We start from the raw sequence: 15,553 nt of genomic DNA on the forward strand, positions 1-15,553 counted from the left end.
ACCACCCAAACATTGTATTCTTACTTAATACTAAGTTAATCTATTCTAAATATTTTTTCAGTTCAAACATTTGCTAGGCACGCTTTTATGAACACTTCCCGAGTTAAAGGTCTGGTTTCAACTGATGCCATTGTGCAATGGATGCCCTCTATTTTAGGATTTTTAGAGTATTGCTGAAGACCTTTGAGTTTTCTCCTTTAGTTTCAGTTAAGTAATATTAAATGTAATTCTCTGGTGGCAGAGATATATGTCTATTATTATTTTGCTAAAAAAAAGCTAACTTGGGAGTGATTATAAAATAATTTGGAGTACTGCCTTTCTTAGTGATAAAAAAAGGTAATGGCTAATTTGTTGAAAAAGTTATTAAACCAGATAACTAAAAATAATTTTGTGTTCTGACAACAATTTAAAGAAATTAAAGGTCTTTTTGTAATTATTTCTGCCATGGAATTCCATCAAAAATTTACATATTTTTTAAAAATTCTGATTAAATTCCTGTATCTGATCATTAAAACTAATAGCTGTATAGCTAATACACAGTACAAGATGATTCCTCTTCTTTTTCTTTTCTTTTTGTTTTTTTTTTTTTGTTTTTGTTTTGTTTTGTTTCTATCTAGTTGCTTCCAAGATCCGGTACTTACAGGAATATCATAACCGGGTTCTCCACAACATTTACCCTGTACCTTCAGGAACAGATATTGCAAACACCCTGAAATACTTTTCTCAGACCTTGTTAAGGTAAGCTTTAAAATATCCTCTACTTTGAAAGAATTACTAGGTAGGACTGCTGAACTGATTGGGATTTAAATTTTGATGGAACTGAATGCTTCAAAGGGCCTTGTTTTCTAGAGCTCTGCCAGAAGAGTCTGGACTCCAGGTCCCTGGGTGTCTATAGCAGATCCGATCACAGGCCTGAGTGAAAGAAAAACAGGGTTGCGTGGCTTCTGCCTGCTTCCCTCAGTAGAACGTCTTATCAAGAGATTGACATAGTGATAAAAGTTATATGTCTGGCAGTAAATACAGAGTAGGCTTAAAAGGGGAAACTGTATTGCTAACATTAAGAACAGGAAGCACTTATGGTCTTATAGAAAATCAGAATTATGTAGTTTAGGTTCATCAGTAGTATTTCGTACTGATGTATAATATATAGTAATAACATATATTACATGGTATAATATATGGCAATAACAGTTATTTTTCATTTGTGTGACACTTTAAGTGTTCACCATGCTTTACAATTGATACGGAAATTCTCTGGAGGACCAGGAAACAACAACAGATACTGTCTGCTTTTACTGTAACGTAGTGACAGGAGGGACCTATCTGCTTCACAGTTCTCATTAGGAAAATATAGCCTTTCAAGAAAAGACTCAGTCATTTGGGAAATAACATCCAAGAAGTGAGGGGAACACTTTACTTTCCATTAAATTCTAAGGCTAAGTCTCTTCGTTACTACGGTCTTGTCACTGCAAATCTGGTTTTGGAAACACATAGCTTTGACCCGCTACTGTTTCTTTAGCTATTTAACAGCAAAAGTTTGGCAAGACAGGTATTAGGTAGGGAAAGAACACCAATTTGGAATGACCGCAGTGGCACTGGAGTTCACTGTGGCTTGAAGCTTTGTGTGGGCAGACTGAACGCTTTGTAGAAAGAAGCTTCACGCTGTCAAGTCAGTTACTAACCTTCTGCAGTCCTGCTATCTCTTGTTCTTATCTTTGGAGTATCTTTTCTTCTTTAGAACCTTTAGTGTCCCTGTTCTACCTTACAGGGATCTATTGATCAGATTCATAGATTTCATACTTGCATAGTAAGTTTAGGGCCTTGTTATAGGATATTTCCCTTATTTTCAAATTGCAGTGGAATGATTAGCTCAGTTTTCATAGTAATAATCAGATAAGTTTATGCACAAAGGCATTTGATTCTGTTCTCTTGAATTCTCCTTTTGTCTTTGAGGTCAGTGTTCTCAATGGGAAACACTTTCCTTTATCACAAATTTTGGAAGTTCTCGCATTGGGAGGTACTTCTCAGTAAGAAGCAAATTCTGAATTCCATTTGCAAAGAAACTGTGACATCCTAGTTGGCACGTGGAGCTTACTGCTTAGGTCTTAGTCATTGTGCCAAAAGTTAAGAAATTTAGGATACCGAAGTAATGTTTGCAAGACATGAAGGTTCCATTTTCTTGAACAATAGATCATTAAAATATGGTCATGGGGCATAGCATTTTAATGATCAAACTGATATTAAGGTATTTTGTTCAAGTGGCTGTTGGAGAAGATTCTATGCAATTGAGCCAAGTCCAATTTCAAAGGGCGACATCAACAGCTACCACTAGTAATAATACTAACGATAGCTATCATAATCATAGCAACATAGTATAATAATAATAGTAATTATATGTGTCAAGCACTGTTCTAAGCACTTTACATGTATCATCTTATTTAATTAATCCCTTATAATAATTATATGCAATAAGTGTATTATTAAAAAAATTTTAGCTACAGTTTACATTCAATGTTATTTTGTGTTGGTTTCAGGTGTATGGCATGATGGTTGGGCAATCATAGCCTTTTATATAATTTTTACATTCAGAAGCACTTTTTGCTTTTAGAATTCAGATACTTGGAAGGAAATAAGAAGAAAGAGTTAGAGATGACTTTTCATAGAGTAACCCTCTGTCTTTCTATTGGAGAATTCTCAAGGATGCTAACATTTATTATTTTGATTAAAATATGCAACTTGAAGTTTCAGTAGCTTCATTTGAGTCAGAATTGCATTTTTAGAGTAATAGTCCTCTGGTATTCAGGCATGCATATAACTCTCATTGATTTCAGTAGACTTTTGTACATATTTCCTAAGGCAGTAATTTTCCTAGCTGTTTAACTTCAGTTAATTTAATCCACAGGAGAGAAGAGATTATGTTTAGCATAACGGACTAGATCAGCAGTTGAATAGTCCACACATCCACTTAGCTGATAATTAGACTCAGGATAGAGTTCATGGAGCTTCCCTAAACTCTAGGTTAGTGGAAGGTGAGTCCTGTGTGTTATTCAGTTTGCTAGCCCTCGAGCCTCGAGCCTCGAGCCTCGTTCAGTGTTTGGTCCTTAGAAGATCAGTATATGTTTGTTGAATTGACTTGACTTTGGTTCATATTTCACCTATGTAGGAACCCTTTTAGTGCATTGACTTCATCTAACCTGGGATCTTGGGTAAAATTTCATCTGAATTCTGAGTTGTACTCATTTTAATTTAGCAGGAACCTAAGTGTAGGAATGGACACACAGTTTGCACACAGCTTCAGGGTTTAGTTTTTGTTTGCTTTTAGTATTAGAAGCAACTATGAAGATCATCTAACTTAATCCCCCCTCACCGCTGCCAGAGGTGTCTGTCTGTTATCTGTTAGAAGCATTTGTGACCGTGTTTTAAACATCTAAGGTCTTTAAGGATCTTGCCTTTTAGCTGGCAGAACATTTAACGGTTTCCTGTCTTCCTATGTCAAACATTCTCTCTCTTCTGGTGCCATTCAAGCTGGTAGCACATAACATTTTTAAAAAAATCATCAAGTTTGGGAAAAGTCACTTTCTGCTAACTCTTTAGAAAAAATTTAATATGTTTTAAAAAGGGATTCTAGCCTCAGTTTGATGTCATAATTGAATTATAATTTCTGATTACTTAGGAGGAGTATATAGCCCTTCAAATTACTGATTTGAAGTCTACAGAGAAGCTTTAGAGCATAGCATGATAAAAGAAATTTTGTTTGGTGCATAAAGTCAACTCAAGTCAACGTTTATAATCTTAGAGAAAGTTTATTTTATGTATTAATTTTCTGTGCTATAAATACCTTGGGGCAACTTCTCATCTTTACCAACACCCACAGAGATCTTTTCTCGATTTCTCTTGATGTTGGAAGTAAATGCTTGATAAAGAGGATCTCAGGAGGGAGAAGGAAAGGTGAAAAGTTGGAGGCTGGGTCAAACTCTTCTGAGCAGGGCGTTCTTAATATTGTTGGTTGGATGTACAGACCTCTGGGAAAGAATTTCAAATGGGGAAGTTGGTTTTATGATTCCCAAGTTAGACAGTTTGGTTGGGGAAATAGGTGTTTTTTGTGTTTGTTTTTTTTTTCTGAATAAAACTCACAAAACATCATAAAATCACAATACATTGCACATTTATTCATGAGCCCTTCTTAAGTTTTTTCCACAAATGAAAACATTTCCTTACATTGAAACATGAATGGTAATTTAAAGCTGGTTTTCATGGATAACTCATCCTCAGCCATTTTTTCCCCTCAATTTCACCTACGTATTAAATCTGAAGGCAGTGAGAGAGAAGTTTTACTGCTTTAGAGCTGACTGACATTCTTCCCTCCCTGCATGTCTGAAGTTGTTGCTGCTGTAATTTGGGAATGCCGCATATACAGGAAGGGAAAAATATCAAAATAGAACCTCCAAAGTTGATTTACTAGTATTTGTCAAATTATATCAAACTTTGGAAAAATAGCAATGTATATTTGAAAATATAATGTGCTGTATTTCCCCCACCAAGGCAAAGTTTGATGAGAGCACTGTACTTGATTGAAAGGATAGTATTAATATATGATAAAGAGAACATTTTATTCTCAATGGCAAAGTATTTTTTTTTATACCACTGCTGTAAGATCCACATCTTATAAATTTGGAAAGATGCTGGTAGTCGGCTAATTTAGGGCTTAAGTTTGGGAAATAATATTTCTGACATATCCATTGTGATTCTAAAGGTATTTTCAGCGGGATAGAATCCTATACGTTTAAAATAGTGTGGGTTTTTTTGGTGACTGGGCTTATTATCAAGAATATAACATTTAAAGGTGGTATTTTTAGGAGTAATTGAATTATGTGAGGAAAGTATAAAGTCTGATGGAATATGATGATATTTATATTAGATGTAGATAGGCAGGGGTAACTGGAATGTTGATATTATCCCATTGTAAAGCAGAAGCTTACAAAGTTAAATACATGACACACACAAAAAAAGGTAACTTAAATCCCTTTAAAAGTTAAAAAAAAAACAACCTTACACTAAATCTTAAGTTATTTATTGCTAAGAAGTGTTACATAACTATTCTGAAATTATTTTTGTTATTATTGATTGTTTTTCCCTCGACACTGGGGAACAGAAGACAAAGGAAATTGAGGTAAATTAGGCACACGGAAAACAAGCAGCATGTAGTTATTTTTCTTACATTGTAACATATTTTGCACTAAGAGTAAATAAAAATAAATGTAAACTTGGAATAGCAAGCATGCTTGACACTAACCAATTCTTCACCCCACTGTAAAATTTGTAAATGTAATACCATTAACTAAGAACTTAGTAATATTTTATTCACATAGAATAAATGTAAAACAAGGTTATTTTTATGTAATGAGGCGTTTATAAATTGTTATCTGGTTTAACATATAAAAGCACATTGTAAGTGCAGCAGATATTATCATTATAATGTATAGCTATTGTCTGTAATGATAAATAGTATAACCGCATTTTTAAAAATCTAAACATTTGGCTGCGTAGTTATTTTTTCTATTTTTAAATTAACAACTTTTCTGCTTTATCACTTTTACTAAAAGGTTTTTATTTAAAAATGAAGGCGAAAAGAAAGCCAATATATTTTTATAATTTATTTTTATTCCCCTTAAACTTTTTGTTAACTTTCTAAACTATCTTTCCTCTAGTTTTTAGTGAGTTTTGTTGAGTAATAACGTAAGTAGCAGCAGTAATATATGAGATCTTATTGTATAATATGCAGCTACCTGGCAGATACTGCTCGCTTAGTCTTTAGAATTTTGAAGGTAACTATTTAATAAACCATTGTTTGTATTCATAGAATAAAATGTTTCCTCCCCAACATGCAAAATTAAAAACACACACATAAATAACCATTATCATTAGTTCACAAACATATGCTATGGACCATTTAATATATATTATTTTACAGCTTTTCCAATGTAGTTTAGCTAACATTTTAGAAATATGTATTATTTCTAAATTCATATGCCTGTTTAAACTTCATTATCTCAAATGATACTGACAGAATGTCATGAAACAGTATCATAATATACATATAGACATTATTTTGATGCAATAAACATGTGATTTTTAAGACTTTCTTAATAAACACACATGTTTATTCTTTGCTAAAACATGTTTCTGCAAGTGCCATACCTATATTTTGCAAGTTTTATTTACCTGATTAAGACAGTCTTGCTAAAAACTTCCTTTGTTTTGAAAGCTTTTTTAAATTAAGAATAAAAGCCCTAACTTGATAGACAAAGCTGCTATTTTTCCTTCCAGGAAACTTCTTCACCAGATCGATAAACTGTAAAACATGGGTTTGGCACTGAAACATGCATTTTTATATTTTTGCTCCTTACTAACCAGATAACACATGAGATGCAATGCAACTTCCGCAAAGTAAACCTTGCCTTATTGGTATCTGAGCACGAAGCTGAGTGACCTGTCCTAGATTTGCAGATGCTCCTGGTGTGGCAATTGCATCTTATGTGGGATATATCTGGTGTTTTATTATTTGTTTTAGAGTGTCATTTCAATGTAATGTGCTGTTCTTTGTGTCTTTGTTGTCTCTTTTTTTTCTTTGTCCCCCCAACAGCATTTTGTCCCGCACAGGGAAGAAGGAAAGCCAAGATGCCTCCAATTTGACAGTGCCCATGACCATGTGTCTTTTTCCTGTGCCATTCCCACTCACCCCATCTCTAAGACCGCAGGTCAGTTCCATCAACCCTACTGTTACTCGCTCCCTCCTTTACAGCGTCCTGCGAGATGCTCCCTCTGAACGCAGCCTGCAAAGTCGTGATGCTCACTTGTCAGACTACCCTTCTTTGGACTATCAAGGCCTCTACGTGACTTTGGTGACTCTCCTGGATCTAGTTCCTTTACTACAGCATGGCCAACACGGTGAGCATGTACTCGAAAACTTTGGGAATGTTTATGGAAGCTGGAGACTGTTGTTATTGGAATAAATTGCTTGAAAGGTCTCTATGTGGCTAAAGCCTTTCTTACACTGAAATTTAATTATGATGTTTTCCATCCCAACATTTCGCTGTTCTATGGCCAGAGAGATTCTATCCAAGTGGGCCTGAGTTGCGGGTGAATGGGCCGGGAGAGGAGAAAGACTATAACAGGAATATCTCTTCTCCCCTGATCTGCTTATCATGGAGACTCTTGTTGAAATGATTTGGGAGCGAAGACTTAAACAGTTGCCCCCTTGAAGATATAAGAGGTGGAGCTTGAAGAGCAGGTCAAACGCACTGACTTAATTCTGTGATTTTTTGGGGGAGCCAAATCACAGAATCTCTCTGGGACTCATTTTTCCTGTCTTTAAGCCCAGAACATTAGCTAAGAAGAACTCTCTAAAAATAAAGAAAAAGAAATCTCTAAGAAGTGTTGCAAATGTAACTAACAACCAGTAGTTAATTACAAAATGTTGGCTAAGTGGTAGAATGTCTATATGCTGTATATGGTGTACAGTGAACAGTATCAGTGGTGCCTTAGGACAGAAGCCCAAGAATATACTTCTTAATTCTTCCCCTTTCTTCTGTGTGTCTTTAGTCAATTTCATTATCTTGCTTGCTTACCAAATTCTTCTAAACCATAAAAAATAGTCCAATAATATCTACTGCTCAACCATTCAGTATTATAGTTGGGTGAATCAAATGGGAAACCATACAGTAAGAAAAGGGATTTTTTTTTGCAGAAAATGAACTTTTAAAATGCCAGTCGTCTTAACTTGAAAGCACTGAGAATTTGGTTTCTAGAAGGATGATAACTAAAATTTCACTGTACAAAAATATTGGAATTTGGGAAATGGGTGGGTGATGAGGGGTTATTTTGCTTTTTAGTTATGGCTAACTCTCCTGTGAGAATGCTTAATGGTTTATTTAGTAAGATGTGTTCCTAATTTTAAAAATTTATAAAAAAATCTACTTGCATAAAAATGATGAAATGATGATTATTGAATTTGTTTATGCTTATATTTACAATTCTGTATTATAGTGAATATAAAAACATAGAAATTTGTAAATTTGCTTATCATATAATTTTGTAGCTGTTTTAAGCCAAGTCACTTTTATTGTGGTCCTATCCCGGCTCAGAACTTAAAGGAGATGACCCTTTGAACAGGAGGCTGCCAGAGTTTACTGTGTGGTGAGCTCGTCAGTGCTTTTCCTTTGTGACTCCAGTCCTGAGGTCATCCTGGACCTGCCTGGTCCTGGGCCGGGCCACTGTGTTAGGCAGCTGTTCTTTATCTTCAGAGCCCCTTGATTAAGATCGAAGCATTCACTTTGGTGACTCACAACTCATGTAATTGCAATTAATGTGTAGATTATGACAATTTCAGGGAGAATGATTTGTATTTTTGCTTTTACACCCACAGCTATTTTGTGACTTTTCACTGTTATGTATATACCATGCTCTTGTTCTGCATAACAAAGCTTGAAAGATAGTGGGGACCTCACTAGACCATCTCTTAGAGCTTAAAAACAGTACAGCATTGTTTCTCTTAAGCATGGTCTGAACAACTTCAGAATCGCTGAGGAATCTTGAAGCATGGAATTCTGGGTCCCAAGCCAGGACTTCTGAATAAGAATCACTGAATTTTTAACTAGCTCACTGGGTGATTCTTTTGTACACCCTGTTTGAGAACAAACTGCGGCTAGAGGCTGTGTCTGCACATGGGGCAGTGCAGTGTACCCGAAAGAGCCCCATTTTTGTCTCAGTTCAGCCTACTAACTCTTAGGAAATCTTGGACAATCACTCCCCTTTCCCAGGCCTCAGTTTCCTCATATGAAAAATATTCCAGGTGGGCTCTCAGGTCCTTTCTGTGCTAATGTTCTGTAAGTAGGCTAAAACGCAGCTGAGGTGTCTTTATGCATAGCCTCAGTTAATTACTAGTGAACCACCTATGGGTTCTCTGTGTCTTCATTGGGAACCCAAGGCTGGCTGACCTTGCTCCCCAGTGTATAGTGTGGCCACATCTTCTCTGTTGACAGTTGATTGCTTGCTGAGATGGCACATTAATTTTAATGAAAATCAGAAATGCATTAGGCATCAAAATAGCACTAAGAAAGTAAATCTGCAAAACAAACAAGTCTAATAGTTTTCTTTTATAATGAATATGAAACAATCAAAGTCTTCCTTGTCAAGTCAGTGGCTGATGACCTATATATTGGGAGGTCCAGAATTCAAAATACACATTCGGTGCCGTGGAATTTGATCTACTTGCATTCTAAAGCTAAATAGTTATTTTTTTCAAATGTCCTCTATTTTTACTCCTTGTGCAGGTAATAATAATAGTAACAATACTAACATTAATAAAATGACTAATATATGCGGAACGCACATTATGTGTTAGGTTAAGCACTTTACATTTATCTCATTTAAAGCTCCTAACAATCCTTTTGATGAAGCGAGGTAGGTAATGTTGCTCTCCCCATTTAAAAATGTTGGTAGATTATTACTAGGTGGCATGTTCTTCTGTGAGAATCTATAACTGAATACTCGGACATGAGGCAGTAGTTTACGGCTTCCTTTCTTTGGTGCATCTGGATCTGCCCTGGTGCTGGGAGATGCAAATTACCTTTTTGCCCAAGACTCCAGATGTAGGAAGATTGTAGTTTGGTTGATGGATTAGAAATAGCCTGTTTTTGATTTTGTTTTTGTTAATCCTCACCAGAGGATATTTTTCCATTGATTTTTAGAGAGAATGGAAGGGAGAGGGGGAGACAACAGAGAAAAACATCAATGTGAGAGAGACACATCAATTGGTTGCCTTTCACACATGCCCCAACCAGGGCGGGATGGAGTCCGCAGATCAGTACTCTATCCACTGAGCAAAACTGGCTAGGGCTGCCCTAACCGGTTTGGCTCAGTGGATAGAGCATTGGCCTGCGGACTCAAGGGTCCCAGGTTCGATTCTGGTCAAGGGCATATACCTTGGTTGCGGACACATCCCCATAGGAGGTGTGCAGGAGGCAGCTGATGGATGTTTCTCTCTCATCGATGTTTCTAACTCTCTCTCCCTCTCCCTTCCTCTCTGTAAAAAATCATAAAATATATTAAAAAAAAAAAACTGGCTAGGGCTAGCCTGGCTTTATTTCCAGTCCTGCCCTTGACTTTTCTAAAACTTCCAGTGAGAAAATAGTTTAACATCCTGTGCCACGGTTATCTTACGTAATAAAAATGAAGGTAAGAATGCTGGGAGAATTTCAGGATTCATTAGCCCATGGAAAGTGCTTCTAATTTATGAAACTGAGGAGTAATATGAATAACAAGTATTATTAAAGCTTGATAAAGTATTGAGGAAAAGTTCATGCAATAGATATTTATTTGTCTTAATGTAGTCATTCATTAGTCATTTATTGAGCAAATGCTGTATACTTACTATACTGAGTAGTATGTTTTAGAACTCTTAATAGGAAGGGAGCAATAGTTGCTTATAATTTAAATCAGTTCATAAAAACTTAGAATGTATAATTAGCATATTTTGTTAAATGGCAAAATATTCAGTGACTGATTACTCAATTTTCTTTTGTAGATCTTGGACAGTCGATATTTTATACAACCACATGTTTGCTGCCCTTTCTCAATGATGATATTCTGAGTACTTTGCCCTACACGATGATATCAACGTTAGCTACCTTCCCTCCATTTCTGCACAAGGATATTATTGAATATCTTAGCACATCTTTCCTACCAATGGCTATATGTAAGTTCAATCTTACCTAATACCAGGTTATTTTTATATATTGTACAAATGGAAATTGCTTTTGCTGTTTGAGGATATAAATTTTCAAGATTATAATGAAATTGCTCGCTATAGACATGTGCCATGATTTAAATTCAGTCACTTCAGCATGAATATTATGATGAAAACCAAAGGTGTGGAAGATTATACCTTAGAATTGTTTTATTCACATAGTTTGATCTTATGCAATAGGAAGAGAGAACATGTCAAGGCAGTTTATGTTTCCTAAGTATAAATTACTAGAGGCCTGGTACATGAAAATTCATGCACTGGAGGGGGTGTTCCCTCAGCCTGGCCTGCCCCCCTCTCACAGTCCAGGAGCCCTCAGGGGTGGGAGGTGACCCGGTGATCAGGGGAAGGCAACGCCCCATCACACCTCTGCTGCTGCCACTGCTGGCAGTGCAAGCCTTGGCCGGCCCTGGTTACCTGCGCCTCTGGCGGCCCTGGGCAGCTGGGCAGCTGCCATCCTAGGCTGCCTGTGCCTCGGGCCATCCCTGGGCGGCTGGGGGGGGTAGGGGGATTGGGGACTCCAGAGGCAGGTGCATGGAGCATCCGGGCCCGCCTGGGGGCAGGCCTGGCCTTGCCACGCACTTGCCACCCTGGTGGGGCTGAGGGGACTGGGTGCTGCCATCTTGTGGCTGTGGGTGCCATCATCTTTGAGGGCGTGACAGTCAATTAGCATATTCCCTCCTTATTGGCTGTGGGCGCCGCCATCTTTGCAATGGCGTGTCAATTAGCATATTCCCTCTTTATTAGATAGGATGCTATTGTTTTGCCACCTGAGAAAAAAAGGTGGAGTGTTGCCTCAGCTGTAGAAATTGTTATCTTTTGCATTTGAAGGCAGTAAGGTATGATGGAAAGAACAATAGATAAAGTCAGGATATGGTCTATCCATAATCTGCTGTGTGATGTTTGGCAACTCACATAGTTGAAACAACATTTCTAGAATGATGATAGCATCAGCTTTCTCTCACAGGGATGTTGTGGTGATAAAGTGAATCAGAATATATGAAAACACCTTGAAAACAGTTAAGGCTTGAGACTCATGTGCAAATATTGTCAGAAACATGGAACTGATTTGAATTCTATTTTGTTATTTTAGACTTAATTCTTTAGGCTTTCCAGACATGAGAGCAAAGAGAATAAAAGTTGTGTTGTAGCTTTTATGATAAAAATCCTCCTAAAATAGTTTTTGTAGAAATTGATTATGAATTATCTGTGTTTCAGTGAACAATCTGAAATGATTATGTTATGGCTTGGGGACTTAAATAGATCTCAATTCAAATCATAGCTCTGCTACCAACTAGCTGTGTGACTTTAGGCAAGTTAACTAACCTTTCTGTTTCTTACCTTTAAAATGAAAATAATAATAATGGCTGCTTCATGGGGTTGTTGTGATAATTGAGATGATGATTATGCTAGAAGATTGATAAGATGCTAACACAATGCCTAGTGTTCAATAAGTGTTAGTTTACTTCTCTCCTTCCCTCAACTCTTGTTCTATAAAAATACCTTTATTGGTCACATTCAATTCCTAGTGATCATTTTTCACCATTTTAATCTTATGTACTTATGATCTCATTAAAGTTGCTGCTCTGTAAATATATGTACCTTTGAACCACATTTATGTATTTTATAATCAAGTTTAATTTTAGCTATGGAATTATAATTTTCATGTCTTTTAAGCAAAGAGTCTGATTTCTGCCTAAATTATGTAGTGATTAAAAAAAAATAGCAGCCGAAACCGGTTTGGCTCAGTGGATAGAGCGTCGGCCTGCGGACTGAAAGGTCCCGGGTTCGATTCCGGTCAAGGGCATGTACCTTGCTTGCGGGCACATCCCCAGTGGGAGGTGTGCAGGAGGCAGCTGGTCGATGTTTCTCTCTCATCGATGTTTCTAGCTCTCTGTCCCTCTCCCTTCCTCTCTGTGAAATACCAATAAAATATATTAAAAAAAAAATAGCAGACTGATTATGCCATTCAAGTAATAGAATATTTAACCATTTTCTTTTTTTGTTTTGTTTAACCTTACTGACAAGTACTTGTTTTTGGCTTAGAAAGGGATGACCATTTAGAAAAAATAGCAGGTGAGGCTGCATCTTCGTAATAATTAATCCAAATCACTGTATCCTACTTTTTAGGAATAAGTTAATTTTGGGAGAGGCATTGCATAAATCAGGCCTCTGAATTTATACTTAAGACTGTTCAGGCACTGGGACAACTGACAATATGTTCTTTCATCCTCGATTAATTTCTACTTAATTAGAAACACAGGCCCCAAAACATGCCGTGAAGTCACACTGAAATTCTAACATATTTAAGTGTGTGAACTGTGGCAATTGAGGAGGACAAAATAGTAAATTTAGTTTATAACATATGTGCGAATTTTAGTGCTTATTTGTGGAGTAACTTGCTGTTCATTTACCAATATGAACAAGATGTTTATGTGTCTGAGACTTCATTTTTATCAACTGTAAAGGAGGGGTTTGGAAAAAAATGTTCCATCTCTAAGGTTATTTCTGGCATTAATAATCTATGTGAAATAACATCAATCTTATTTTATGTCAGATGCTAACCCAATTGCTGATCTGGTTCATTTATTTTGTTGCTCTAGTTTTAGACTCGTAGTTCCGATTTTCGTTTCTCTTCACCATCCCTGTGGTTCAGTGATAGCCAATCTTTTTCATCTTTAAATCTTTGAAAAATAAATTGTAGTACTAACTTTAAAGCCAAATTTTATTAAATGATTCAGGTGTTTCTTTTGTTCCTTCACAAGGGAGGTACAAAGACAGACCCATAGATAGAGGGGACAGGTTCTACATTAGTCATGTGAAAATGAACTGATGTGAGAATGTGTGTCTGTTGCTTGCATCCGTGTTGTTTCTATTCTTTGGAAATTGTTTCAGTGTCTAGAAATTCTAACTGAAACAAGAGAGTAGCGTTTAACTTCTTCCAGAATATTATTTCAGGACTGAGGTGTTAGGATGAAGGATATTGCATTTTCTGAATACTTGATAAAGTCTTTAAAACAAAGACACTTTTTCCTCAAAAAATTAAAAATGGAACTCCCATTTGACCAAGTAATCCCACTTCTAGGAAAATATCCCAAGGAACCAGAAACACCAGTCAGAAAGGATATATGCACCTCTATGTTCATAGCAGCACAATTTACCATAGCTAAGATTTGGAAACAGCCTAAGTGCCCATCAGCAGATGAGTGGATTAAAAAACTGTGGTACATCTACACAATGGAATACTACGCTGCTGTACAAGACAAGGAACTGTTACCATTTGCAACAGCATGGATGGACCTGGAGAGCCTTATGCTAAGCGAGATTAGCCAGTTGGAGAAAAGATAAATATCATATGACCTCAATCATATGTAGGATATAATGAACAACATAAACTGATTAACAAAAAGAGAGCCAGAGAAAAAATATTTTAGAATATAAAACAAAGACACTTTTATCTCTTTGATATGGTGTTCTCATGGTCAAATGTAAAACAGGACAGTTTTTCGGGTATTAAATGATTATATCATTAAGGGCATAGAAGATGACAGTCTGAGCTCCAACATGGGTCTTACGAGGTATCACAATTCTTTCAGTTTCAGGGCCATCCATGGATATCAGTTGTATCCTTCATGTCATTTTTGTCAATAAACCAAGTACTGTGCTTCTATTTTAAATAAGTCATTTTGAGGTGCCACAGAGCAAACTGCAGTTTATTATAAAAATTTCCTATGACATAACCTTTTCTTTTTAATGCCTTCCATAAATAAGATATACTTCTTTTTATTCCAAGTTTGTGCAGTAGGCTTTGCTTATAATATATATATATACACACACACACACATACTAATGGCCCGATGCACAAATGAAGATTTGTGCAAGAATGGGCCTTCGTTCTCCTGGCTGCCACCCACCTTCGCTCTGGCCGGAGTTGCCTTTCTGCCTTCCCACACTGCCCAGAGGCCTGGAGTGGCTGGGGTGGTGCAGAACACCTGTGTCGTCGCCATGGCGACACAAGCGTCCCGCCCTCTGCTGGGCACCTGTGTATGCAAATCAACCTTCCATCTTTGTTGGGTTAATTTGCATACTCACTCCTGATTGTCTGGTGGGTGTCACGGTATGGTCAATTACCATGTTACTCTTTTATTAGGTGTGTGTATGTATATATATATATATATATATATATATATATATACACACACTTATATATATATATATATTTTTTTTTAAATATATTTTATTGATTTTTTTTTTTTTACAGAGAGGAAGGGAGAGGGATAGAGAGTGAGAAACATCGATGAGAGAGAAACATCGATCAGCTGCCTCCTGCACACTCCCCACTGGGGATGTGCCTGCAACCAAGGTACATGCCCTTGACTGGAATTGAACCTGGGACCCTTCAGCCCGCAGGCCAACGCTCTATCGACTGAGCCAAACCGGTCAGGGCTATTAGGTAGATATATTAAGGAGTTACCGAGAACTGAAAAAATCATTTGCATTTCACCATGGAAACCTCTCTTTTTCCAATAAAGAATCTGTGATTTGTGGACTGAATTGAAATATGGTTGGTGGGAAGATGATACTTTGGCAGAGAAGAGAAAAAGCTGATCCCTAATGAACATTAATCGATGTAGGCTATGTTATTTCAAAGATAATAATAAAGCTGAACAGTTATATCAGTGAAAGATGCTTCTGGTGTATCTTGGTAGCCAGGACTATGCAGTCTCGTCTAGTTTCTTTTCTAAGTTA

General features: G+C 36.7%; 1 protein-coding gene across 8 annotated transcripts in view; it reads left to right on the top strand.

The window, feature by feature from the left end:
* The window catches only part of UNC79 (unc-79 homolog, NALCN channel complex subunit), a 218,381-nt gene that overhangs the window by 41,273 nt on the left and 161,555 nt on the right, over positions 1–15,553 (top strand). For 6 of the 8 annotated variants that reach the window (XM_080687550.1, XM_080687552.1, XM_080687553.1 and 3 more), the window contains exons 2-4: positions 618–738; positions 6,644–6,948; positions 10,586–10,756. In XM_080687550.1, the coding sequence (XP_080543676.1) occupies positions 618–738; positions 6,644–6,948; positions 10,586–10,756 (597 nt within the window). Of the gene's footprint in view, positions 1–617; positions 739–5,152; positions 5,171–6,643; positions 6,949–10,585; positions 10,757–15,553 lie in introns of all 8 variants that reach the window. The other 2 variants (XM_080687554.1, XM_080687555.1) reach the window with 2 other exon arrangements.

Source organism: Plecotus auritus (genome assembly GCF_963455305.1).
Source record: "Plecotus auritus genome assembly, chromosome: 1".
NCBI lineage: Eukaryota > Metazoa > Chordata > Mammalia > Chiroptera > Vespertilionidae > Plecotus > Plecotus auritus.